Here is a 27,704-nt window from a genome sequence, read left to right on the forward strand (position 1 = left end):
ACCTGTGCTGGAACAGTCTGTTCCTGAAGGATGGACCCATGTGGGAGCAGTTCTTGAAGAGCTGCTGCCTGTGGGCAGCCCCTGCAGGTTCAGTTCGGGGAGGACGGCATCCCGTGGGAGGGACCCCACGGGGAGCAGGGGCAGAGTGACCATGAGGGAGCGGCGGAGATGAAGCGTTAGGGACTGACTGCAGCCCCCATTCCCCATTTACCCCGCGCCACTCGGGGAAGAGACATAGAATAGGGTAGATGGATGAAGGTATTGTTAGTTTGCTTTTAGTTTCTCACTGCTCTACCTTGTTAGTAATAGGTAATGAATTACATTAATTTCCCTTATGCTGAGTCTGTTGCCCGTGAGAATAATTATTGAGTGATCACCCTGTCCCCATCTCAACCCTTGAACCCTTTTCATCGTATTTTCTTCCCCTTTCCCTTTGAGAAGTTGGAGCGAGAGAGTGGTTATGGTGGAACTTGGCTGCCCAGCTGAGTAAAACCACCACAGGTTCCTATGTGGGAAAAGCTTAATGATATCTGGCAGCTCAACTGTTAGTTACAATGACTGGAAATCTCTAATCCTGTGGACTTTTAGATCATGACATCTCTGCTACGTCAAGGGCAATGCGGATATTAATCCAAGTATGGGAAGTCTTTGTTTAAAATGTCATGTGGGTGGTAACACCAGATTATGACCACCAGCTAATGTATTTCAACCATTCTGGGTCCTTTACTAAAAAAAGGTTGCTGACCCTGAATAATGATTTCATGGTACAAGTGTGTCGTCTCAGTAAACAACAGTAAGCTTGAAATCAATCACATTTTCCTTTATAGGGTAAAACAGGATATGAAATTAAACACTGAAATGAAACTGGCATACAAACACCTCAATTCTGAAAAAGCTGAATCCAGGGAGAAGTCTTTTTGTGCACAAAGTCTGCAGATGCTCTTTAGTTGTCTTATTACAGATGCTACAGGGTAAAATTTAAGCAACTGTTGCTGGTTTAAATTTTGTTCTGCAGCTGATCTATGAAAAGTCTTTACATAGGCCTTGAAAGTTCTAAAAAACCTTTCAGTTTAGTAGCATTATATGTTAGCAGCATGATGAACTTGCAGTAAATCAGTGTCATGTCCAAGAGGGAAAAAAAAATGAAAAAAACACAATACCATCTGTAATGAGCAGAGAGCTGTGTCCTGGTTATGAAACACAGCTCAAAGATAGCATTCACTGAGTCATAGCTCTACCACTGCTCATATAGCTGATGTAGGTGAAGCTCAGCTGCCTTCAGAGATGCATTTTATATTTTTTTTCCAAGTGAAACATTAGCTTAGCTCAAGTACAAATACAGCATCTTGAAGAATGAAACTGGGGCATGGTTCATCCTGAAATACCTTCAGACAAACATAGTAACTTTTAAAAAGTCTCTAATATCTCCAGCAGACAATAGCATAGTATGATGTGTTTCTAAAAATAGCAATACAGAGTCTAACATAATGGTAGAAACCTCTGAGAAAATAGGTCTTCAGTATCATCACCTTCAATATCAAAGAACATTTAAGAGATATCCCTGTAGATAGTAATTGGCTAAAATGACAATATCAGTTACAGACTGCACACATTATGTGATTACAGTTACAGACTGCACACATTATGTGATTTAGAGTTTAACCAACGTGGATTTGAGTAACTGTCCATAATACAATGTTTCCTGGTAATGGTGCCTTTGTGAAGAAGAGAGGAAGTGACTAAAGGAGAGAAAGATTCCACTGGAAACTTTTTTTTTTTTTCTCATTATTTAAGTTACGAAAAATTCTGAATATACGTAGAATATTTTTAATCTTGATGTGTAAATAGGAATCCTTGGATTAAAGAAGACATGCACTATATATATATACATATGCTTTACAAAGGAGAGTAGTATTATTTCCCTTTTGAGGAGAAACTAATGTACAGGCGGGTGGAATGATGTGTGAAAAGCAATGCAGCACAGGCGACTGCCTGAGACTAGAAATAGGTACTCAGATTTTTCATTGTCATGCTACAGTAGCTTTCCTGAATTTCCTCAATGTGCACGTTATAAGTTCAAGGCAAAGCAATTGTAGCGACCTAATATTGTTAGCTGAGGTTGCTGATTACAATATGTTTTTGTTGTCTCTTGTACATATAAGAGTTTCAGACATAATTTGTATTACATATGTTTGGTTGTTATTTTATTCTTCCTTTTCTCTGAAAGCTCTCTCACTTTTGTGCTCTGATTTGGTAAAAAGCGCTATCTCATATGTGTCTGCAACTGTGATGCAACTTGTGACGCAAATCATGTCTAAATATGATCAAACTGTGCAGCCAAATGATCTGAGGCTTTCAGGGCATCCTTTTCCTCACATCTCATCAGACTAGCAGGTTGCATCTTTTATGTCCAGGAACTTGTATTTGTTTCCTGTTGAGCTTCAGTGTTTGTAATTTCTCTTTCTTTAATGTTACTTCTGCCACACACAGATTGTTCATGAAAGGTGTATTTAGTAAAATATTTCAGTAGATTTCTGATTGCAGTCAGATAGTTCTTTTTATACAGATACTTAAGGGAGGGAAACCTGTGAGAGGGCTGGGAGAGAAGCATCTGAAGTACAGAGAGGTGAACATGCTGGGATTTGAAGAAGGGACATGGAAGGATGTCCAATGGCTGAAAAAAGCACTATGGACAATAACAAAGCTGCGGGAGAAACTCATGGAATAATGGAGTTCAGCAGTCACTGGATGATGGATTATTATTTTACTGTAGGTTGGCGGTACAGTCTGGCCAGAACAGGGAACTGCCTATGGCTGAATTTTTTAGGCATGAACAGGACTGCACATCAAATACTCTTATACTACCTGCTATCTTGCATTTTCTGTTTTACTCAGACGCTTTTTAAAAGTACCCTGTGCCTGCTAGTTGGAATATGAAGAGGTTGGGCAGCAATTACTTTCAACAGTGGGGAAATTAGTGTACAAAAACCGTGTCAGGATCCATTTTGTATCAGGGCTGGGGCTATACCAAGATGCTTCAAAAGTTACCAACAAAGAGATGGAGCCTTTTTTCCTTGTTTTCTTTCTCCTTGCATCTTGTTATTTTTGTTCATGGCATTGTGTAATATCTCTCTTGTGACTTGTGGCTCATCTGACGTCTTCTTAATAAAACTAAAACAGCGGTGGCAGAACCGATAATAAATTGGACAAGCTAGTAATAAATGCTAGTTGTGTGGGAAGTGAGAGCTAGACTGTCTAAGGCTGAGGTATGACACCTCAGAGAATGCCCCTCAAAGTCCAAACAGTGGGCAGAAATCCACGTCAGGGTGGTAAGTGGCTGATAGCACACTTCAGAATTTTCTGCTTTTAAGCTGCCATTGGGAGTGCTTGCAAAAGAAAGCAGAACAAACAAAAGCAGAAAACAAACAAACAAGCAATTAGGTTTTAATGCGGATTGTGGTTTCAAACGTTTCTGCTGATATTTTGGTAGTATATTTCTTTTCTGAGAAAATTTTAAGGATGAAATTGCAATGAAAAATAAAACAAATTTTGAATGAAGAGAAATTTTACTTCTGAGATGTTGCAATGAACCTATATCTATGCCAATTTCTTATGGTTAGAATGGCAATGGTTATTAAAGGCATTGTACAAACCTCTATATGATGAACACTGTTTCCTCTCTGTGGAATTCTAATTTAGGTCTAACACAGAAGCATTTTCTGCATGTGAAATCAGTGACGCACAGATTTTCACAGTAAAGCATACATCCATTGCTTTGCCTGGATAAGCGTATTTACTTGAGTTAGTGAACTTACTTGGTATGAATTAACCATTTCTTCGAACAGTTACTGCTCTTTTGAGAAAAACAAAATTTCACTCTTCAGTGATTTGAGGGACCTGTCTTATCTCCCAGTATTTTCAGTAGATACCACTGTTGGAGAGTGCAGCTTTAAAAAAGTGTAAGTTTTGCTTTTGTCTTCTTTTCCTTTAAATTTACTTAATTTAGAATTCTGGCATCCCTTTGATTTTTTAAGAGATACATATTCATAGTTTATAAATCAATGCAAGATGTTGCACCGTGTTCCTGAATCCTTATATTAACCTATGGTGCCTGGTGATTATCCCCCGTGCAGCCAGCAGATTGCTTTTTCTGCACGCATTTTGAGATGACACTTCAGTACCTGTGCACGCCAGTTGTGGCCTAATGATGCCCTGCTGCCTTAAAAGCTTTTCTTCTCTAAATATTTAATTTGAGCTGAGCTAATTTAGGAAACCTGTGCCACTAGCATTGCTACTGAAATTGGCCTAGTGCGGAAGTCAGTTTAATGAGGTTGAAGACAAGAAATTAGATGTTTTGGCATTACTTGCATGCAACAGCTGCTCACCTCTCAGGAAATACCTTGTATTCAAATCAGTGAAACTAGCCAATTGCTTTGTAGGAGAAAGCAGTTAAAAGTTAATTTAGTAATGACCAACACAGGGAAAAAGTTACCGTTTATCTCTTTATGATGACCATTGTGGCACAGAACTGGAAGCACAGATTTCAGCAGAATTTGATTTCAGTAGTCCTAAGAACAGGGCTGTAGTCCATAAACACCATTAGAGGTGTAGAAAAAGAACATATGCTGACCATTATGGCACAAAACTGGAAGCACAGATTTCAGCAGAATTTAAGCACAGTTACGCTCACTGTAGGAAAACCCGCTTGACTTGGAGAACCCAAATCTTAGCTCCAAAAATGACTTTTATAATTGCTTTGTAGCTTTTTGTAATTGCTTTGTAGCAGAAAGCAATTAAAAGTTAATTTAGTAATGACCAACACAGCAAAAAAGTTACCCTTTATCTCTTTATGGATCATTTTAAAATAGAAAAATAACAGCAAGTTATCCTATTTTGGCCAGAGATTGTCTAGTGCATACAGTCTGGTAGGATGTACAAAACAAGGACTTTACCATATCTGTATTATAAATACAGTTGCTTCCACTGTTTAGTGGAAACTAGTCTTACATTACAGAAATTTCAGTAGTCCTAAGAACAGGGCTGTAGTCCATAAACACCATTAGAGGTGTAGAAAAAGAACATATGCTGACCATTATGGCACAAAACTGGAAGCACAGATTTTGGCAGAATTTAAGCACAGTTACACTCACTGTAGCAAAACCTGCTTGACTTGGAGAACCCAAATCTTAGCTCCAAAAATGACATCAGCACAAGTCACAGGTCTTTTGAGGAACAAAATTCAAACTTTTGAAGATCTGGGTTTAGACAACTACTGCTCAGAGGGACTAATGAAATCTGTCACTGTGGTGGAATTGGTATAATGCTAATCACAAATTTTGCAGCTTTGCCAGTTTCCATAATATCAGCAAGTTTTGTTGCCTCTGTTGATCAAAGTATTTCCCTGAGGTAATGAGGCATGTAGAACTGAAGGTTAAGCATGAGAGCAGGATGTCCAGTCACCAGCAGAGTAGCTACTCGGTTCTTGAAAGGTTTTACACATACCACCTGGGCTAAAATCCAGCAACCCTGCACGCTGCATTGCTGCATTTGTCTAAACTCTCATCAAAGTAGCAAAGCCTGTCTGAAAACTCTGACCATTTCCTACATCGGAAAGACTTGACAAATCTAAAGGAAAATGATCATTCTGCTGTGAATAATTGGCACTTGCATTATCCTTTGGGAAAGCTGATGCAGTAAAACCTTTTATTACGTGCAGCAGGCCACCATGAAATGATTCAAACAACTCATTACAGTGCAATAGAAATATATAGATTATAACTTGTGCTTACATACAAAAGAAGGGAGGATTTACTGTGTGTTAGTAGCAGTTAGCTCAGTAATGAGTACCAGAATGCCTTTGCCTGAGTAAGCAGGATTGATCATTTCCCTTTTCAAGAGCTATAGACAAATTGCTTTTAATGGGTTATTAAATTAAGAAATGTTACATAATTAGGTTTACAGGTCACAAATAATTTTCCTTTGTATTTTTGCTGTGCAAAAAATTTTTTTCTCTTGTGCATGTAGTTTCTGTAGCTCTTTCTGACACTTTCTACAGCAGGAATCATCTAAAAGAAGTTTCAGGAATTTGTATGAAACAAGTCTGACGAAACAAATTCATCAGGTTAGGAAAAGGATGATTTCTTAGCCTGTACGTCTGTTTGAGATTACAGAAAATCTGCTAACATGCATGGCACTGGAGACAGTTCTGAGATAGCAGAGGAATTTTTTATGTAAAAGTTGAGAGTAGCCTACCTAAGTATATACTGTCCACTCAGATTTCTCCTGTGAACTGTATGATCCATGTTGTGTGAGTTCCTTCTCCACTTTCCTTGCATCCAAATGTTAACTGGGCCAGCATAACTTTTGTCAGAGAACAGGTAAGGCTGTGCTATGTCAGAAACCTATGTTTTAGTCTCTTCGGTGAAAGAGGTTCCCAGAGGGAAGTTACAGAGTCACTTGTTCTGTATGGTTTTGAACAGAATAGCTATCTAGGCATGGAGAAAACATTTCTCAAGTCATCCTGAAACTAGTGAAGTCCTGCCAAAAGTATTTTTGGTCAATTGACATTACCTGTCAAACTATGAAATACTCTGCATCTATGAGGTTACTCTATAGCATACAGGCAGAGTTACCATTTGTGATTACCATTCACATGCCCTAAACTATAAAAATACTTCCTCAATTGTTTAACATGCTGATCTTTTGTGTTCTCCACCATCTTTACAAAGGCCATCTGAATCATCAGAATCTATTACATAGCAGAGTTCTCAAGAAAGAGCAAGAGATCCTCGTATGTTATCATCTGAGCTGTTTAAACAGAGCTTGGATCAGTCATCTCCTTGACTGTCATATATGAGATGCCCAGTGTTGTAATAACTTCAGTTTTAATGCTTTTATGTGCAGTTTGCAGGAAGCTATAAAGCTTGCATAAATGAGGAATGTGAGAGGTTTTAGACTTTTCCACTATCAAAATGCCCAAGGATAATTTTCACTTAATTCTGCATGTCAAAATGAAGGCAGATCTCCTCAGCAGTAGTGCCTATAGAGTGTCAAACCTCTGGTCTTGATAGATTGAAACAGAGTGATGATGTATACTCTGCATACAAATAGTCTCGACTTTACCCAGGCAGACTTACAGCCCAAATATGCAAGAAAGATAAAAGTGGAGAAAAAGGGAGATATTGCTCTTACACAAAAATCAGTGACACAGAAACATTGCCAAGTTCATTTCAAGACATGACTAGCTCTGTTGGCTTTTATGAGTAGTGCATCTGTTCCCAATCCTGCAGTATTTTAGAGGTAACATTTCTCTGGTTTTAAATAGGAATTTTTCTTGTGTCAGAACAGCAAAATTGGAACCTTTAATTCTTTTGATTTGATTTATTTTTCCAGTTTCAAATTTAAAGGTGAATGTAAAATTTTTGATAAAATATTCAGGGCATAATAAGCCTTTGAAAATGTCCTTTTTTCTTTCCTTTTTTTTTTTTTTTTCACTGATAATTTCACAACATAAGGAAATACTAATTTACAATTCTAAATGTTCATTTTTCTCTGTTTGACATTAGCAACTTCATATGTTAAGGGAAGAGTGAACTGGAAAAATACCAACTTGACAAAGCAATGTTATATGGCAAAAAAAGAAGTAGAAACTTACCAGCTACTCCAAAAGATAAGGACAATGTCTCTTACAGGAGCAAATTACATGCTGTTTTGCATTAAGCACAGTAATTCTTTCTTCAGTTTCCTCGGTAACTTAAAGTACCATTATCCCTCAGACTGGCTGTGCTGTGGTAAGATGAGCTTGAAGCTGAGATGGAAACTGCACAGCAGCAAAGTCTTCTCGTTCCCCCACTTTCTGCTGGCTAAAATAGGTTAGCAGCTGTGAGAGTGTCGTGCACTGCTGGGTTATCTTAGCAAAGGACTCCAGTCGTGCTGGTGCTGGAACCATACAAATACTGAGTCAGGGTGGCTGATGGCAGAACTGATGCACGGACACATTCTTGTGTGGTACCTGGTGACTGGAAACGGTCAGGAGGTTGTGTCTGTAATCGTTTTTCTCACAGCTCCACCACTAGACACTGCCTCATGTTCTTGGTGAAGAGCAGGAGGCGGTGTATAGCTGGGGCTAAACTTTCTTTCCTTAGAAAGAAGGTAGTGTTGGCCTGCGCATTTCTGGTGTCTTTAAAAAGAATTGCTGTTGTTGGTGGTTTTGTTGTGGTTTAGCCCCGGCGGGCAGTTCAGCCCCACATAGCCGCCCACTCACTCTCCCCAGTTGGGATGGGGGAGAGAATTGGAGAGGTGAAAGTGCGAGAACTTGTGGGTTGAGGACAATTCACCAGGCAAAGCAAAAGCCGTGCACAAGCAAAGCCAAACCAGTTCGCCACTTCCCACAGCAGGCAGGCGTGCAGCCACTTCCAGGAAAGCAGGGCTCAGCACACAAATGGCTTCTTGGGACGACAAATGCCATTACTCCAAACAGCCTTCCCTCCCCTTCCTTCTTCTTTACCCCAGCTGTTGTTGCTGAGCGTGACACCACACGGTGTGGGACACCCCTCTGGCCAGCCTGGGCCAGCTGTCCTGGCTGTGTCCCCCCCAGCTCCTGGAGCACCCCCAGGCTCCTCGCTGGCAGGGCAGCACGAGGGGCTGAAAAGGCCTTGGCTCTGTGTGAGCTCTGCTCTGCAGCAACTAAACAGTGGTGTGATACCACCACTATTTTCATCAAAAATCTAAACCACAGCAACATCTGAGCCTCTGTGAAGAAAATTAACTCTATTCCAGGCAAAACCATGACACTCCTACATACTCTCCACTTTCAGAAGCATGCCGGTATTGGCAATACCCGTTGCCTTACTAAACATTTCTGTGGTGCTGGAAGGCAGCCTTTTCCAGGCTGTTTTCCCACCACTGCTAGAGCCATATGGCTCTTTAGAAAGCCCTAACACAGAAGGGATTCAAATGATCATGGCCCACATATCATCAATGAGGCAATGAACATGAGGCTTGAAGAATAAGAAGTGGATACTAAGTCTTGAGACAGTATCACCAGTATATATACTCCTTTTTTTTTTTTTTTTTTTTTTGATCTGCCTAATTTGTCAGAGTTGCTGTCTGGACATAGTCTTGAGCAAACAGCTCTAGGTGTCCCTGCTTGAGCAGGGGTGTTGGACCAGATGCCCTTCAGAGGTGGCTTCCAACCTCAGCTGTTCCGGGATTCTGTGATTGCATATATGAAGCTTATTTTCTCACTGTTACTAGCGTGTGGAGTTCTTTTGGCTTTTGAAAAATGTTGCTAAGTGTATATTTAAAGAATATTACCTTTTCATAGTTCTCTTCTACCATCTGTTGATGCTTACGTAGGCATAGGGTGGCTAGCATATGAGTTAGTAGGATCATAACTAGATGGTGGAACACAACTGATCTGTGGATGCCGTCACAGCTTAGGCACACTTTAAGGAGAAGATACAGAAATGGTTTATTCTGGGTTTATTCTGGCTATCATTTCACGCAGAAGCCTAGGAACTAGGACACAGAAAATGTTATTCACAGTTTCATGCATATTCACAACATGACTTATTTACTGTCCACCAGACTACGCAACTTCAAAGTGAGTGACATATTCTGCATAAATAAAGTATGAAAGATGAGATATTGCAAAACCAGTGTGATTTCTCTGTCTCCATACACCCTAGCTTCAGTTCTAGATACTTTTTCACCACTAAAATCCTCAGTTCTGCATCGCCATTAGCTAAAGAGAGAAATACTTGCATGTTTACTTCTGCCTAGAGACTTCCAAATTCTATATAATTTAACACCTCACCTATATTTGTACGTCTTGCAATGCCTGTATGTGACGTGATGAAAAGGTATACTACAAATTTAACACTAAATATTTATTGGCAATGTAGAAGCTTAAGATGCAGATAGTTTTTTATTTTTAAGGAGAAAGAGCAGATTTTCTTTATTTGAATGCTGCAGTGTCTTTATCCTGTAGAGCTAAGTATAAAGGGTGAATCACCTAGGAAACAGGGGTGGCATGCTGTTATGGTGCTTGCTAATGCTGCAATTTGTGTACACAATTCCTGACCTTCCACGTTTGTATTTAACTTACAGGACCAAAATGCTCTATTTATATTTAGGAAATTCATAGTTAAAATGTAGCTGTATGTTCTCTCATTCCTTCTTTCCCATCTTCCATGCGTGCAACAGTAGGTGTAATTCAGCATGCTGCTATGCTTTTTAAATTCCAGCAGCCATTTTCAAGTCTCAGTTGTCCTTGCCGTATCACATCTAGCAACAGAGAAGTGCTAAGCTGGTTGAGTTCCACCTTTGCTGTCTGTATTGGGAGTCCAGGTGTAGGTAGGTAACGTGGCTTTGCATAGTGAAAACCTGTGCAGGTTTAGAAGTAGCAGTGTTCGGATTGCCATTGCATATGAAGTCCTGCTGGAGCCAGGGTACTCCTTGCCATGGAGGAGGTTCTTTTGCAAAAGACTCCCTAGAGTACGCAAAGCTTTTATGTATTGTTATAAATCAATTAAAATGGTGCTTAAAACCAAGGGAATAATGGATTTAACTGTAGACTATCACATTATAGTTGTTAAATATTGATTGTTTTGTATTGTTTCAAACAACAGCAGTTAAATACTAATGAAGTGCAAAACCATTAAAAGGTTAAAGTTTCTGTAAAAGTTTATCTTTAAAAATACCTAACATTGGTGTTTCATTTTGTGCCAGTATTTCTGAAATCTGTCTAGTATGATGTTATCAACTCCAGTCATTTCTTGTTAACATAAGAGACTCAAGAAATCATGGAAGAAGTATTTGGATGATCAGAGGCTTATGAGGAAAATCTTGACCTTGGTAAGACTGACAAAAATGAGATTACTGGTAAGCAGACTGCAGCATTTTGCATCACTTCTGCTTTGCTTGATCCTATGGCAATAAGGTCAGTGGGAATTTTTCTACCTGTCTTTGTGGTAAAAGGTCATTTCTGGAAGCTATCGTTTGCTAAGAAACAAGGTTTGCTGCCTGCCCATTAAGAAAATTTGTGATTTGCAAACATTCTAGCTCCAAGATTTGTGGAAACTGGGATCACAGCTAATTAAATGACCCTTGTACTGACGTTGTGTAGGGAAAAGTGCATATGTGCTGAAATCTGACCACAGGTAGATTAAATAACTAGGCATAGGCCACACTCAGTCAATGAGATGCCTCAATGGAAGAAAGTTGTATGGCATTAAAGAGATACACATGCATGCGGAAATGGTGTCTGAAGCTGTCTGTGGGGAGGCAGCATCAGTTGCAGTACAGGCCTTCCTTGTTTGCTTCCTTTCTGTGAGAATAAATTAGTTTAAAATAGATTTTTAAGCTACATAAATGTCAGGCACCATCATAAGAAGGTGACAGTGAAAAATCTGTGTTCTCAGTGACTCCATAAGCTGCAGGTGGTACTGTGATGAATGCCAGGAATTTCTGCCTGTCACTGACCTTTTTGTCCTGGCTAACCTGGGATCTCCTCCAGATTTGAAGTTGTATTAAGATGTCTGAAGTCTAGCATAGTATGTTTATGTATTTCAAACCAACCACTTCTGTCCATGATTTCTGCTTGTATGTTGCCTTTGGAAACTAATTCAAACACAGTGTTTTAAAGCAATGACAGTGTAAAAGATTCAGATTTCTCAGGAATTATTTTAAGTGCTAAGCATCTTAATGCAGAATAAAGCATTCTGTCTGTCTCTGCGTTTCTTCTTTCACAACCCACTACTGATCTGAAGGCTGTGAAAGAATACAGAGCCCAACTTATCCTCCCTACCGCCAAAAGATAAAGCAATATGCATGTAATGAACACATTACTGTAGTAATTACACGATGAACACTAAATCTGAATATGTGGGTACATCAGCTAATCAGGTTAATTAACTAATTACATAAAGAGGCTAATGCTGTATTTTTAATTGTGTTTGTGAGGTTCGAATTTAGACATTTGAAAATCTCACCTGCTCTGTATTTGTTGCCATGTGTTTGCTTTTACATCACCACAGAATAATTTACAGTAGATTTAGTATTGAATATACTAAATTTGCTCTACTGAATTTAATTAGCAGATTGACGTAAAGGATCATATATGCTTTAATATTCCATGAAGACTGTGAGATATTTAAATCTCAAAATTCAAGACAAATTTTAAGACTTGACAGCATGGAAAATAACAACAAGGAAGGAGGGAAGAGGAAGTGTTATTTTCACCTGCAGTGTAAGGCAATTATCCTTAAAAAAGTTTTCCATTAGCTTATTTCAAATGGAAGAGAAATACTACAAATTTAAAAGCTTTATTTTTTATTATTTTTTATTTTCCTTACACCTCCTGTACCTCCACCTGTACCTACAAAAGGTACATTAATACCTTTTGTTGAAATGTGGTGCCTCTTGGATAGAAGCTGGAAAAACAAAACGAAACAAAACCACAGATCAGCACGAGGCAACATGATATAAATGTTTTCAGAAAAACAGAAGAAGATGATATAGGTATTTTGCAGGGGGAAAGTACTAGGCCCCAGTTGTTCTACAGCAGCCGGAAAGCCTCTGTGCATGTGGCAAGGACCGTGTAGCGTGGCTGATGTCAGGTATGGACTGCAAAATAGATCCAGTCCAGAGAAAACAGGCATTAGTGAGATGGCTGTGGTTGTGTAGGCAGGCAGCTTCTGTGGCAGTGGGCCACTGGGGCTGGCTTCCCTCACCTGTCAGAGACAGCCATGGTCTCTCTAAGTGCGATGAGAATGGTCTAGACCATGGCTCTGTAACCATACTTGTTAAATGTATGCAGCCATTTTTCTAAAAGGATGCTGTTAGGTTGACTCTTCACCTGCATGTACCTGCTGAGAGGATCAGGCGGGCTGTTACTACTAAGTATATTCCCGTGCATCCATTTCTGCACTCTAAACTGTGAATATTACTCCCTTCATACAGCTATGGTTTTATTTCATAGTGCAGTTTAAAAGGTAATCGCCCATCTCTGTGATGGGACATGCCTATGGTGTAACTTAGGAAGGATGGAATTTCAGCAGACGTGGTCTTCCCTTTATGTTTTATGGAGACTTCACTATTTTTTAGACTTACTTATTCTCTGAAAGTAGTCTACCTTTGAAAGTAGTCTACCTGCATGTTCCTGTGCACATGGGCATCTAACTTGCCTGTTTTTGTGCATGGGCCGGTGCAGTGGGCACATAATTTTTATTGTGGATAGTGAACTTACAGAGGAATTCCAGACACTGAGGGCAGGGGGAGAAGTAACAATGGATTGTCTCAGAAAGTAGTTCAGAAAGAGTATGTAATAAATCTTCACACTTGTGTATTGAGCGGGAAATGTAAGCAATTCCACTTTTGTATCCTCCTAACTTGTTTTAAAATTCAGGAGTTGTAAATGAGCCTGCACAGCCAGTGCAATCTTCGTGAAGATTCCATAATATTTTTAGGAAAAGTCAATAAAATCTAATAGCTTTATAAAGCTGAACTTGTTGATGGAATAGTTTATTTTCATTTGAAATTAAAATTACAGGGAATATAACTAGGCAAAAAGGCAAAAAATAACTAGGCAACTGAATTTGCTCTTTCAGAGAAGCATTTCTCCCTTTCTTTTCTGCGGAACATCAGGTGTGTATATAATTCATACACAATGTTTTTGGCTTCAGATGCTGTAAAAGACTGAAAAACTGATTGAAAATTTTTGCATTACGTGAATATCTTGAGATATGTAAAGGTGTAAATATTTCTAATTTTTGAGCTGGCCATAGGTCCTTTTACCAAGCCCAGCGTTCGTTTTTATTTTATTTTCATCTGACTTCCTTTGTTCAAATGAATTCCAAGATAACATTAGAAAAATTGCCTGTCTCATTATTATATCTGAAAAGTCTTTTTATCCCTCCTGCTAATAAGAAACTGCTTTGTAAATTAGATAAAAACCTAAAGAAAGGTTTTCATTGCAAGGCAGACTTCTTGAAGTGTCTTTATCTCTAACACTAGCTAGAACCATAGACACAAATTGTTTCCGCTTGTGAAGCACAGCTTGTTGTATTGATTTGTGTGGTCTTATTATCAGTCTTGGTGGTGGTAATGAACTAGTTAGTGAGATCATCTGCCTCCGGGGGGGATTCTGTGGTCATTTTTCCCCTTTTCTTTGGTACCTCTCAGAATTCCCAAATAAGTACCACAGCACAGCACACTCGGCTCTGCTGTAGCTTAGTGCAGGTATGTCTTGTTCAACTGCCTGAACTCAGGTGTTTTTTGTGAATCGCAGTAGTGTTTAGGTCGGAATTGAGGTCTTGGGGCTCTTGTTTGTTGTATAAGTTTTGGTTCCTTACCTACCATAATGTCCTGTGCCATTGGTAACTGGTGCACACAGTGATGTAAGGAGGAAAGAGGAGAAATATGATCATCTGCAAATTTAAATAATAATACCTGAGGGCTGTGACTAAGCATTAATGTTAGCAAGAAAGGGCTGGCCTTCCCTCTCACTCTGACTGACAGAATCCCCTCTGCTGCAGCCGCAGAAGAGAAGCTGCATCTGCTCCCTGCATCTGCTGCATAGTGCAGCACAACAGGCTTGGTGATGCCACACAGCATCTCCACCCTTCATGTTTGTACTTACCTCTCGACATGTTTCACCAAGTCCTAGCCCACCCAGTCCCCTCTTTCTTCTCATTGCTCGTTGGTGTACATCCCAGGAGTGCAAAAAGGCAGTCTGCCTCTTTGGTCAAGGACATTCCCCCATGAATGTCCAGTGCCTGCTGCTATGCCCCCCTGCCCTGACAGCCAGGCGGTGCTTTGGGCCACGCTGCTGGTGTGCAGTGAGTGTGAGAGCATGTGCAGGGGGGACGTGAATTTCAGGAAAGGGCATTCAGCTTAGTAGTGCTCATGTGAAAAACGTAGTGCTCATGTGAAAAACTTAGGTCAATTTTCAGCAGTGTCTAAATATTCTGTTATAAAACTGAAGGTGGTGGATGGCTTTGGGCTTTTGGTTGCTCTGTATGTAGTGAATAAACTCTCATTGCTGCCGATAAAATAAGGAGATATACAAACGGTTTGGACTGGCACTCTTATGTGCTGTACAGACTCTGCAGCCTTTTATACCTTGTGATAATAGGAACACTAGAAATAAATGTGCTTCACTACCAGCAACAGCTTATAGACATGCTTTCCCTTGCAAACTACCCCTAACTTCAAGTCTTTGTCAGATAACAGTTAATTCACTGACAGAGTCTAGCAATGAACTTTCAAATGTAGAAAGATCGACTTCACAATTGTGTAGTTTGTGCAGCTGTTAAAATGATGAATCGTGTTTAAGCCGTGTTTTGTTCTTTCGGTCTGCAGCAGCTTCTCAATGTTCCTAGCATCCCCACATTTCCAGATGTTAAGGACTACCCTGACTTTCACCCAGCAAAAGGCCTGCAGACTGGCATACATTCTGAAGAGTTATAAAATATGGCTTAAATGGTATTTAATTGCTATAAATTTCTCCTGCTGTTATTTTGCTTTGTTAGGCCTGAGGACGCCCTATTTATTTCTACTAAAACCTAATTAATTTTCCTGTACCAAGAGAGAAAATTATGTCACTCCAAAGCTTTAATACTGTGTAAAATGGGTGGTTGATTTGCCCGACAGAGTCACATGCAGCAGACTGTACTTTACTGATGAACAGCACGTGATTGCATCGCTGCTTGTGTAATGCTGGTCAGGCATTTGGGCTCCACAGTCTGTAAGACCTGAGTGGTGGGCAGAATGTCCTTGCGCTCTCTATGTGTTATGACTGCATGTGAAACACTCAACTTTTCAAAGCTGAACTTTGATGCAAACATTATTTGTCATGGGGGGTAAAGGTGAGCTCTGCTTCTCAGCTGGCAGATTAAACCACAGCGACAGGAAGCTTCCTCACACAGCTCTGTGCTGAAATGGTCCAGATGAGCTCAGGCAGCCTGGTGACAAGAAACCAAGGGATGGCTTAAGTCACCTGTTGCCTGTGCCCAGAGCAGGTTTGCTAGGTGGTGAGGTAAGCATATGGCAGCTGAAGCAGTGAAAAGGAAGAGATCATCACTTCTGCTGAAGTCAGAAGCTATGGGCATGCATGTGTATGCAGATAAGATAGATCATGATCCATAAGCACACTGTACCTGAGTTTCAGATAGGATGCTGACTGGATGGATACGTAGTCTGTGTTCTCTTTGCCTTTTTTTCACTCTGTGTGCTGTTATACACCTCTGTATATGGTTTTAATATCCACAACTCTTCTTACAAATGGCAGCAACAAAACTTGAAGCTGCAATTCTAGGTTCTACCTACCCAGGAGTTTTATAAGAAGCATCTTCCCCCTTAAAAATTCATAAAAATTGTTTTGGAGACATGAAAAAAAGATATGGAAGATTGAATGAATATTAATTTTGTGGTTCACACTCTCCATCTAAAATAAAAAAAATAACATTATTTATAGTAATAGAGCACAATGGGTCAGGAGCTGACAACTGATAGCATTCCAGGTGGTACTGTTCCCATCTCCTGGCAACAAACCTCCAAAACTGGTAGTATTCTTGCATTGTTTTTGCCTTTCCCTCAGAGTTGCCTTACCACCATCCAGCTGAGTGAGCTGCTTACATTGGAAAAACACTCATGCTGCTACCAAACTTTTTTGCACTCTGGGAAATAGAGCATAGATGTGACCTTTCTCTGTGACAGTACAGTGTAGGGCAGAGCTCCCAGTGCTGCAATGTGGGGAGCTCTTAAGGATTGTGGGTCTGAATCCATATTCCTTTGCACAGGTGTGAAAAGCTTGTGAACGTGTTATTTATTGCCCGCAGGTCTACTACAGGGACTGGATCATGGTACTGTTGTCATCAGAAGCAGAAATACCATGTGGGAGTAGATTCTCTGTCCCTCCTCCTTACTGCAAAAACAAACAACAACAAAAAAGTAGAGATTGGCACATCTTCTAGGTGATACAGGCACCTTTTTTATAACAATTTTTTCTCTGCTGCTAGTGCTGGTGGCCTGCTGGGACCAGAGAGGTAGTGTTGAAAAAGCACACAGTGTTCTGATTGTCCTCAGATCCCTGGCAGCTTTTGCCAGCTTCTCTCTGCCAGCTCCTGAGCCCACTCTAAACAGCAAGGTGCTGGCATTCTGGCTGAATGCAAACTTTGCAGAGAACAGAACTCCTCAAGTATGCATTTGGCAAATGTGTGCAATTTCGGTAATATGCGTAAACATAGATTCCGTTGCTCACCGTGGATACTCTGGATACTCTGCAGTGTCTCAAGTTACCAGCACACCTCTGTCACTAGATTGTGTAATACCCATTTAATTTTGTGTCTTCCCTGTGGTACTGCCTACAGTCACCTCTTGGGGTGGGTGCTTCTGTGCAGGGACTTTCCGTGGGGGTACAGCCCAGGCTACTAGTACAGCAGCACTTCCTCAGCACTTCTGTCCCTGCTCTCACCCTTCCCTGTTTCTCTCACCAGTGGCCAGTCTCCAGTGTAATGCAGTGGCATTGCAGCGGCGGCTCTGCAGTCACTGCTGTCAGTGCAGAAGCTTCCGCAGAGGCAGGTGTACTTTTATGTTGTGTGCTCGTGCTGAGCATGGACTCCCTCTGCAATGCTGGCGTAGCAGGAGTTCTGTGGTGTGGTCCTTGCTACCAGGCAGGGAGCAAAATGCTAGACCAGAATGGCAAAGTAATCACTGATCCAGACAACCTCTTTTCCCTTCAGCTTCAGCTGAAAATTACAAAAAGTTCAAATTAGGGATTTATTCTAAGTGATGAGAGTAGGAACATGGGACAGGTTCACTATGGCTATTTCTTACACTGTATTCCTTGAGATGTCTTGAAATGTTCCAGTGAACCATTTTGCCTTTGCTCCAGATTATCACTGGAGTCACTGGAGAACCTGTCCCATGAAGATTTTTGCTCCTGACTTGACAAGCTTTGTCAGTGGGTTGTCTTTAGGATTGCCAAGTCCTGTTTCTTCTGTATGTCACATTGTTTTTAATTGTCACATTCAGTATGCCACATTATTATTAACTTTCCTGGACTCCTGAACTGCCTCCAAGACAAGTAAGGCTCTTAACAAGGCTGCGGGCCCTGGTACTAGCAACTGCAGGAACTACCACGGCCAAGCTATCGTACGTGTATAAAGAGTACTTAAAGAAGATGCTTTGAGAGAGATAAAGGCAAGCCTTTTGTAGGCCAGTCTCAGCCTTCACTTTTCTTCTTGACTTTCCCAAATTCAGTTCACTTACCAATCTTTGGATAGTGCGCTTCTTGTCATTCTGCATCCAACATCATCAGAGTCAAGGGAACTTTCAAGAAGGGACAGAAGTACTCAGTTGTGGTTGGTGTGCACTCGAGGTGGAACAGATCAGTGAAAAAAGACTTCTAGCAGGGAGAAAGTGGTTGGAGTGCTATCAGGGGAGGTAGTATATTATTTCCTGATTAAATATATCTGTCAAGTGACAGAAAGGAACAGAAAAGATAATCTCAGACTTGGCTGCAGATGCTTGTCTTAAGTATATCACTAACATTTTTGTTAGATATGCTCATGCTTACAAGCAGTAGCAGGTGCAAATTAATGCTCACAATTTTCCCATGTGGTAGGCAAGTGTATTTCTTCATTTTGCCAGGGAGAAAGCAAAGCTTCAGTGGCATAATCAAAGTATCAGTGCAAACAGAAAAGAAACAGCGAAGTTCCCTGGAGATTCTTGGACGTCTGTTTTTTCCCTTTTGCCTTTCACACTGTTTTCATGACTCCTTACGGTTTCTGCTGTAGCAGCACAGTCACTGTGCTTCTCAGTTTTGCAAGGGGAGGATCCTGTGCTGACGAACCCCAGCTGGCATTCTGGACTGCTCTTCTTGCTGTCACAACAGAGGAATGAGAAATTTACTAATAGAAAGTAAACGAGCATTACAGTCCTTTTGAATCTTCCACATGTGTAAAGCTGGGATCCCATTTGTGTTTTACCACTGAAGTGGCTTGTCCTGCATCCTATTAACAGTCCCTATTTTATACAATGTGTTTACAAATTAAAAGAAAAATAGAATAAAGTACGTAGAATATTAAGTGCAAGGGGGAGGGTGATAAGCTTTCCTTCCTGTGAAATCTTCTCTAACAAAAATATGGTTTTTGCTCAGTTTTTCCAATAAATGAGTGGAATACTTTGTAAGGTAAATGAGTGGAATACTTTGTAAGGTAAATCAGATTCTTCTGGTGAGCTGTGTCAGACCTGTTGAATTTTCTGAAGCTGTCCAAAGCTAATGGTTTTGGATCATTTACTTGTAAACTGGGAATTCCCATATCTAGATGGCTGTTTCTGAAAAACTTGAGCAAGATCACTTTACCTCAGTTGAAACCAGATGTAAATTTCATTTTCAGTACAGAATAAGGTTCTTTGAACCAACAGTGTTATTTTCTACAGCCTCTTAAGATTTCTGAAGATGAGCTATCTCCATGTTACAGGAGATAAGTAACCTTGAAAAGGTGTCTCTTTTATTTACTATTCTAATGTCATTTGGAGAAGCAGAAGTCTCAAGTACAGCTAATTTACTTATGCTTCTGAGGTGAGTTCTTTCTTTTAGTCTATTTTCTGGTTTGTCTGAAATTACCAGAGAATCTCCTCTCTTGCTTACTGCTACTGCTGAGAGTATGATTTGCTACAGGATGTATGCCTCATTGGACCAGGGCCATGATCATGAATTGGAATTTCAGGTGTCACGTTTCCTGTGGTAACAAATTCTGGCACCTGAAGTGCCAAAATGTACAGGAATCAAACAGGCAGAAAAATTAGCCTGCAAGTGTGAAGTGACAGAATGGGAAGCGATAGAATAATAAATAAAAAAATCTAGATTAGAGAGTGTACTTTTTATAAATGTTCTTTTTCAAATGTTTTCTCCTTCTGAGAAGCCTGAAGTGTTGCCAAACCTTCACCATGTGTACACAGACTTCTTCCCATTAAAATGTGGATTTTTTCACTACTTTCTTTTGCAAGCCAGCTATGTCTTTCATCTGTTTCCAATGCTAACAAAGCATTACAGCATGTTAGAGCCTGTTTGAAAATCCTTAGCAAACCTGAATATACTTCTGTCCCTGTGCTCCCAGAACATGAAACCTTATAAGGACAGGCAAAAGTCAAAGAGGCAAAAACTGCATGGAGGAATTACAGGGAACCTATGGAACAGGTACTAAGGAGTGAGACATCAACAGGGTGACTTGTATTTAATAAGCATGAACTACAGAGGGTATTGTTGTTTTCCATCATGCATATCTAACCTCCTTTCATTACTGTATTTCACAAAATTAGTAGAGCTGCAGACTCAGGTGACTACTCTTGTGGTTTGATAATGATTTTGCTGCATTTTCATGCATGGATAGTGCATGCAAGATTTTCTTTTTTGAATTGATTTTTCTGTTTGAGTTGCTCAGAAAGCACTCTAATCATAGAATCATAGAATCATAGAATATCCCGAGTTGGAAGGGACTCATAAGGATCATCAAGTCCAACTCCTGGCTCCACACAGGTCTACCCAAAATTTTAGACTATGTGACTAAGTGCACAGTCCAATCACTTCTTAAATTCAGACAGGGTTGGTGCAGTGACTGCTTCCCTGGGGAGCCTGTTCCAGTGTGCGACCATCCTCTTGGTGAAGAACCTTTTCCTGATGTCCAGCCTGACCCTCCCCTGCCTTAGCTTGACACCGTTCCCGCGGGTCCTATCACTGGTGATTAAGGAGAACAGGTCACCTGCCTCTCCATTCCCCCGCGCGAGGAAGTTGTAGGCTGCGATGAGGTCCCCCCTCAGCCTCCTCTTCTCCAGGCTGAACAGGCCAAGTGACCTCAGCCACTCCTCTTATGTCTTCCCCTCTAGGCCCTTCACTGTCTTTGTCGCCCTCCTCTGTACACTCTCCAACAGTTCAATGTCCTTTTTCTACTGCGGTGCCCAGAACTGCACACAGTACTCGAGGTGAGGCCGCAGAGTAGAGCGGGACAATCACTTCCCTCGACCGACTAGCAATGCTGTGCTTGATGCACCCCAGGATGCGGTTGGCCCTCCTGGCTGCCAGGGCACACTGCTGGCTCATATTCAACTTATAATCAACCATAACCCCCAGATCCCTCTCTGCAGGGCTGCTCTCCAGCGTCTCGTCGCCCTGTCTGTACTGATAGCCAGGGTTGCTCCGTCCCAGGTGCAGGACCCGGCACTTGCTTTTGTTAAACTTCATGTGGTTGGTGATCGCCCAGCTCTCCAATCTGTCCAGATCTCTCTGCAAGGCCTTTCCGCCCTCATCCGAGTCCACAACTCCTCCAAGTTTGGTGTCGTCGGCAAATTTGCTCAAAACACCTTCTAGTCGTACATCCAAATCATTTATAAAAACATTGAAGAGGACTGGCCCTAAAATGGAGCCTTGAGGGACCCCACTAGTGACCATCCGCCAGCCAGATGTGGCCCCATTTACCACAACCCTTTGAGCCCTGCCCATCAGCCAATTGCTCACCCATCGTATGATGTTTTTGTTTAGTTGTATGCTGGACATTTTGTCTAGTAAGATCCTATGGGAAACCGTGTCAAAAGCTTTGCTGAAGTCCAAAAAGATCACATCAGCTGGTTTCCCTTGATCGACTAGATGGGTGATCTTATCATAAAAGGAAATCAAATTTGTTAGGCAGGACCTACCCCTCATGAACCCACGTTGGCTGGGACCAATGACTGCATTGTCCCCCAGGTGTGCTTCAATAACTTCAAGGATCATCTTCTCCATAATTTTACCAGGCACTGATGTGAGACTGACAGGCCTGATAGGATGCAGCGTCATACTATGGAAGAACATAATTCTCATGGAATAGCAACCTAATGCACATTTGATTTAACGTCCTGTGATTAGTGAGAGATGACTGTCAGATTTGTATCATTACTAGTTAAAAGATGGCTTTATAGGATGTTGTATAAGTAATTATCAGTGTATTCTAAAAAAGGTAATGGGAATTTTCAGCATATTCATAGTGACTGCACAATAATTTTTTTTTTCCCTGTGCAACATAGTGCATGTGACACAGCAATACAAAACAGGTAATTTGCATAGCTGTATGAAAACAGAATCAGGGGTTCCATAGCCAAGACCTGTTTTCCTGTTTCACAACAACTCCATCTACCAAATCACACTGCTGTCTGCTGTCACAATGGCTTATATTCCTTGTCCTGTCAGAATCTACAACAAAACAACCTTTAAAAAATTATCTTCTGGAGAAGAAAAAAAAATAGGCTTAATGTTGTCGTGACACCTTTGCTGTCTGTATCGAAACCATTCTGACCACTGGATGTAATGTTAATATTCTACCTGAGTGGAGATGGGATCTTTAAACAATTGGACTGTGCTTTGATGCACACAGCACTTGTTTTCAGTTATATAAGACCTGAAGATCATGACTATAAAACATCACATTTTTTGGTGTAGGAAAGTTCTGCATACCTTCGATGCATAAAAAAGCTTTTCATATTTTTCCCACACTTAGATAATGCTTGTTTGTTGAACCTGTCTTTTTTCATGAAAATAAATGTATATTTTTATGATAATCTTATTGTAAAGGCTTTTTGGAGACACGATGAAACAATAATCAAAAATAGAAAGAGAACTCATGATCAGAAAATGATTAAATAATATTGCCCTGATATCAGGTTAGGCCTTGTTTCTTCCATATGACGACTGGTTTAGGAGAAATGTGGTAAAGACAACTTCAAGGTTCTAATCTTCATTCCATTGTAAAATAAGAAAAAAAATGTTGAAACCTTGACTTACATGACAGGGCAAAAGAGGATTTTGTTTTCTTGCTGTTTGTAGCTGGGGATTTTTCTGACTGCTTATGAATCTTTGGCACAAGCAGATCTTCAGATGATGTAAGCTGTTCTGTCTTCCTGACCTATGATAATCGAATCTGACAATCTTAGAGAACAGTGGAAGTACCAGCCATAATTAAATGCCTTAACAATGCTTTAACAATTGATTAGGAGGATGGATATAAGCAGGCTAAGGAATATCTCTAAATTTAATCAATACAGTGATGACATAGATGTGGTTTAAGTTGGAAATGTTTCAGTTTCCTTTCTCAGGCCCACAGCTCCCATAGGACCACCTTAGATTATGGCCTTGAAACGGAGTCTTAATATCCTCCTCTGAGAAGATTGCCCCCTTCTGCCCTAAGGGGAAAGAACTTCTGATTTTTTCTTTTTCCTTTAAATTTGAACCCTTAATTTGATTTCTTATCTCTGGCTGCTGAGTGCCTGTAGCCTTTCAAGAATAAGTAGCATTTAAGTTTTCAGATATGATGGTGGTTCAGTTGCTCTTTTCCTAAGGTGTCAGCACTTCTCCAAATTGGATTTTTGTCTGGATAATGGAGGTGAAGGTACTTTCTGAAGGTCTGTGATGTAACTAACCCTGAGAGAAGAGTCACACCACTCCAGAAGGAGTAAAGGCTTCATGTTTTGCCTCCCTCCTGTGACTCATCGCTGTTTGTAACAGCGCTTGACCCAGAACTGTACAAATTAATTTGATGTGTAGAACATGGCTCTTCTGTTTGTCACCATAAATGAGTGACTCTTAATACTGATTGTAAAACTAATATTGACAAAGTGACCAAAAACGTAAAGCACGCTGAGAATAAAGGAGTGAATTGCCTTTTTGACTTGACCTGACAGTGATCACTCCAGCTGACTACAGAGCTGCATGGTTAAGTGTCATGTATTCTCCAGCTAGAGTAATGATGAATATGAAGGGAAAGAGCAATTGCTAAGGTTTGTAGATGTGAGATGGGATCTTCAGGGGATCTTTGGGGATGATAAGACGTCTGCAAAACCTCATCAGCTATGAAGAGATCCTAAGGTATTAGAAGTACAAAAAGAAAAGCTGTAACTAGAAGAGGCTGGAATAATTACCTTTGTTTACTTTGTATCCTTAGAGATGAACCTCATGTATTCAAAATCTGCTTTGAATATTTAAGTGCTAGCATCTTTGCTGTTGCTTTCAGGGACCTGAATTCTTTGTTGTTAGATAGCTCCTATGCAGCTTTTGCCATCTTAGCTGTAATAGGAGATCAATTTGCAGAAGATTCATTCATGGATGGATGAAGAAAACTTCTGGCCTTTATGGTTCCTTAGTTACCATTTTTCACAGAATCTGCAGATGAATACTATCTTTTAGGACATTGAATCAACCTATTGTCCACAGTGGAATTATTCCTAACAGAGCAGAGTTTGAAATCTGTGACTTTTTGTGGTGCCTCACTAATCTCTTTAAGGCATAAATTCAGTAATACAGACCACACAAACTTATCTTCTACATTCAAATTAATGACAGGAAAGTGTCTGTGTGATCTGGACATCTATTTTGTATAGGAAGAAATGGATAAGTCTCTCTTTTTTTTTTTTCTTCTTTTTTTTTTAAGCTTTTAGTGTTGATGTATCAGTAATGCACGATTTTTGGTACTTATTTGCAAAGAGCTGTCAGAAAACAAACAGAACTGATAGCCATTTTCTATTCCAAACATAACAGTCTGCATTAATAAGTGCTTGGCTGTGCTGCACTTGCAGCTTTGTAGGAGTGAACTGTGGTGAATATGAAATTAATCAGATGCCTGAATTTTATTAATAGCAAGTATATGGCAGGCTGTGGGTTGTCCTTCTCTATATTGTGAAAGAAAGATATGAATGAGCTAACATGGGTTGAAACTAAGAGCAAAAAAATAGTCCAATTTTTCTTTAATTTCTGCTTGTTTAATGCAGGAGTCACTTTACTGAAATCAGTATTTACACTTTGTTAAAATGGTCTAAAGAAGACTACATCTACAACCTCTCTGGGCAACCTTTGCCGTTGCCTCACCACCCTTTGAGTGAAGAATTTCCTCATAACCTCTAATCTACATCTTCCCTCTTTTGGTTAAAAACCATTCCCCCTTATCCTGTCATTATCTGACTGAGAAAAAAAGTTGCTCTCTATCTACTATCCCGTTAAGTACTGAATAGCTGCAATGAGGTCACCCCAGAGCGTTCTCTTTAGGCTGAACATCCCCAGCTCTCTCAGCCTTTCCTCACAGGAGAGGTGCTCCAGCCCTCTGAGCATCTTTGTGGCCCTCCTCTGGACCTGCTCTAACAGCCCCACATCCTTCTTGCGGTGGGGGCCCCAGACCTGGACGCAGCACTCCAGGTGGGGCCTCACAAGGGCAGAGCAGAGGGGCACAGTCCCCTCCCTCCACTGCTGGCCACCCCTCTGCTGATGCAGCCCAGGACGCAGTTGGCCTTCTGGGCTGCAGGTGCACTGCTGGCTCATGTCGAGCTTTTCGTCTACTAGAACACTGAAGTGCAGTAAGGCCTCCCCTGAGCTTTCTTTTCTCCAGGCTAAACAACCCCAGCTCCCTCAGCTGATTCTTATAAAACTTGTTCTCTCAACCCTCCACCAGCTTCACTGCACTTCTTTGGACATGTTCCAGCACCTCCATGTTCTTGTAGTGAGGGGCCTAAAACTGAACACAGTATTCAAGATGAGTCCTCACCAGAGCCAAGTACAGAGTAACAATCACTTCCTAGTCCTGCTGGCCCCACTGTTTCTGATACAAGCCAGGATGCTGTTGGTAGCATCATGTCGTTTTCCAATTTGCTTGCCAAATGAGAATTTTATTAAAAAAAAAAAAAGAATATTTGCTAAAAACATGACACCAGCATTCACTTTTTTTTTTTATTCCTAATTGGTCTGTCAGCTAGATATTCTACATAGAATGATGGAATCAGAGAAGAGCCCAGGTTGGAAGGAATCTCGAAAAATGATCAAGTAAGATCTTTTGTGAGAAAAAGAAGCACTTGCATCTTGAAAACCTCCAGTGACAGGGATTCATTCTGCCAAGTCTCTAGGGAAGTTTTTCCAATGACTGATTGTTCTCACTGTAAAAACAATATTTGAACACAAAACCTTTACATGTGCAACCCGTACCCATTGCCCTTCATCTCCTTGTGGCTTCTTGTGAAGAGCAAGCCTCTCTCCAGCTTTGCTGCAGTCCTCTTTGAGTACTGGAATACTGTGGTGAGGTCCCTCCGAGCCTTCATCAGGGTGGAATTCATGTGATGCTCAAGCTATTGTACGGTGTGAATATGTATGTATATTTTTATATGTATCCCTTTTATTTATAAACTTGATTTTTAATGTAAAACGTCTGGTTGTGGCTTTAGTCAATATGTTCTGAGAGTTCAAGGGCATGGATGCCTGTTGCCTTCTGTGTGGCTGGAGTCATGGCTTGGGAGCTTCTTGCTCTGTGCTTATACATGGTTATTATCCTTGGCGTTGAATTGATATGTACGGGACAATGCAGCAGGGACATTTTTCAGCTCTGATGAGAAAGTTTTTCGTGCTGTGATTCTTTTCCTAGTTCATTCTGTCAAGTCACTTCCTTTTTCACCAGCACACATGACCACGGATATTTGTCTGCTGAATACAGCTCTGTTGTTAATTAGTTGCTAGATAAGTTCAAGATACAGACCTCCATCCCACAGAGGAATAAGGGTGTGATAGTGCAAAGATGTGATAGTATGTATGTCTTCTGATAGCAGCAGAGGATTGGGTCTGTGAGACTTATGCAATAGTTTTTTTTGTGTGTGTGTGTTTTTTTTTATATCTGATTGCTTAACTTATGTTGAAGTGTGTTTGAATTTTTTTTTTTCAGAAAGAACGATACATCTGAATGTTGTACCAACTTAGAGAAAAAAAACAACACTTCCCCAGAAAAACATGGTGACCAAAATTGATGTTATTGCTGAATGTTTTTCTTTTTCTTTTTTTTTTTTTTTAAACTGCAGAAAGTGAGTGAAAAAGTAGGAGGTGCAGAAGGAACCAAGCTAGATGATGACTTCAAAGAAATGGAAAGGGTAAGTCTAAATGCAGATATGTACATCCACTATTACCATTATTTTTTCCTTTCTAGGACAGGATTTTCAAAGCTTTTGTCCCCATTTGAGTAATTTTGAAAGACTGGACTTTTATTTGTCAGGACTGAATTTTTGGATTCTTATCCCATTTTATCTTTTGACTGAGGAATACATAATGTCTGGCACTCTTTATACTGCCAATATTTCATTCAGAGATTGAGGCTGATGCCAGCTACAAATTACCTTCAGGTAAATTATTGTGGAAGATCCCTGTAAGCAGAAAGAGTCTGTTTACAAGTATGGTCATTTCAGTGGCAGAGGGTGCCTTAGCTCCTGGAGCATCAGTTGAGAGGAGCAAGAGCTGTCTGAGGGAGGGGGCTGACATAATCACTTGGTTATTCACTCACAGGTTCAGAGTTAGGCAGCCTCCAATGACAAAATGCTTCAGGAAAATGAGGGAATGAGGGCTAATTTCTCCCAATGGACTTCTCAGTGTGGCTTGTGGTGATAGCACCAAGTGTTTTCATGGAAAGAAGAGCCCACGCTATGTGTAGTACAAATATGTTAGCTGAAAGGTCAGTGTTGGCAGTTTTTTTTAACTTCAGCTTTTAAAGTTACCATCAAATGTTTTAACATTAGTTACTGCTAGGTGATTTGTAGGGTGTGTATCTGATACCAGCCAAGAGAACCAGAAGCTATTTATTTGCACATTTTTGTAGGGAGATGGGGAAATAAAGGAGAAGATGGAAAATAAAGGAGAAGGGCATATCCTTTGC

At 40.5% G+C, this 27,704-nt stretch overlaps 1 protein-coding gene across 1 annotated transcript in view; it reads left to right on the forward strand.

Moving 5' to 3' along the window:
* The window catches only part of SH3GL2 (SH3 domain containing GRB2 like 2, endophilin A1), a 98,608-nt gene that overhangs the window by 51,323 nt on the left and 19,581 nt on the right, over window positions 1-27,704 (forward strand). Inside the window, exon 2 of the mRNA XM_080574503.1 lies at window positions 26,860-26,928. Coding sequence (XP_080430629.1) covers window positions 26,860-26,928 — 69 coding nt within the window. The remainder of the gene's footprint in view (window positions 1-26,859; window positions 26,929-27,704) is intronic.

Source organism: Anser brachyrhynchus (assembly GCF_964034855.1).
Source record: "Anser brachyrhynchus genome assembly, chromosome: Z".
Lineage (NCBI taxonomy): Eukaryota > Metazoa > Chordata > Aves > Anseriformes > Anatidae > Anser > Anser brachyrhynchus.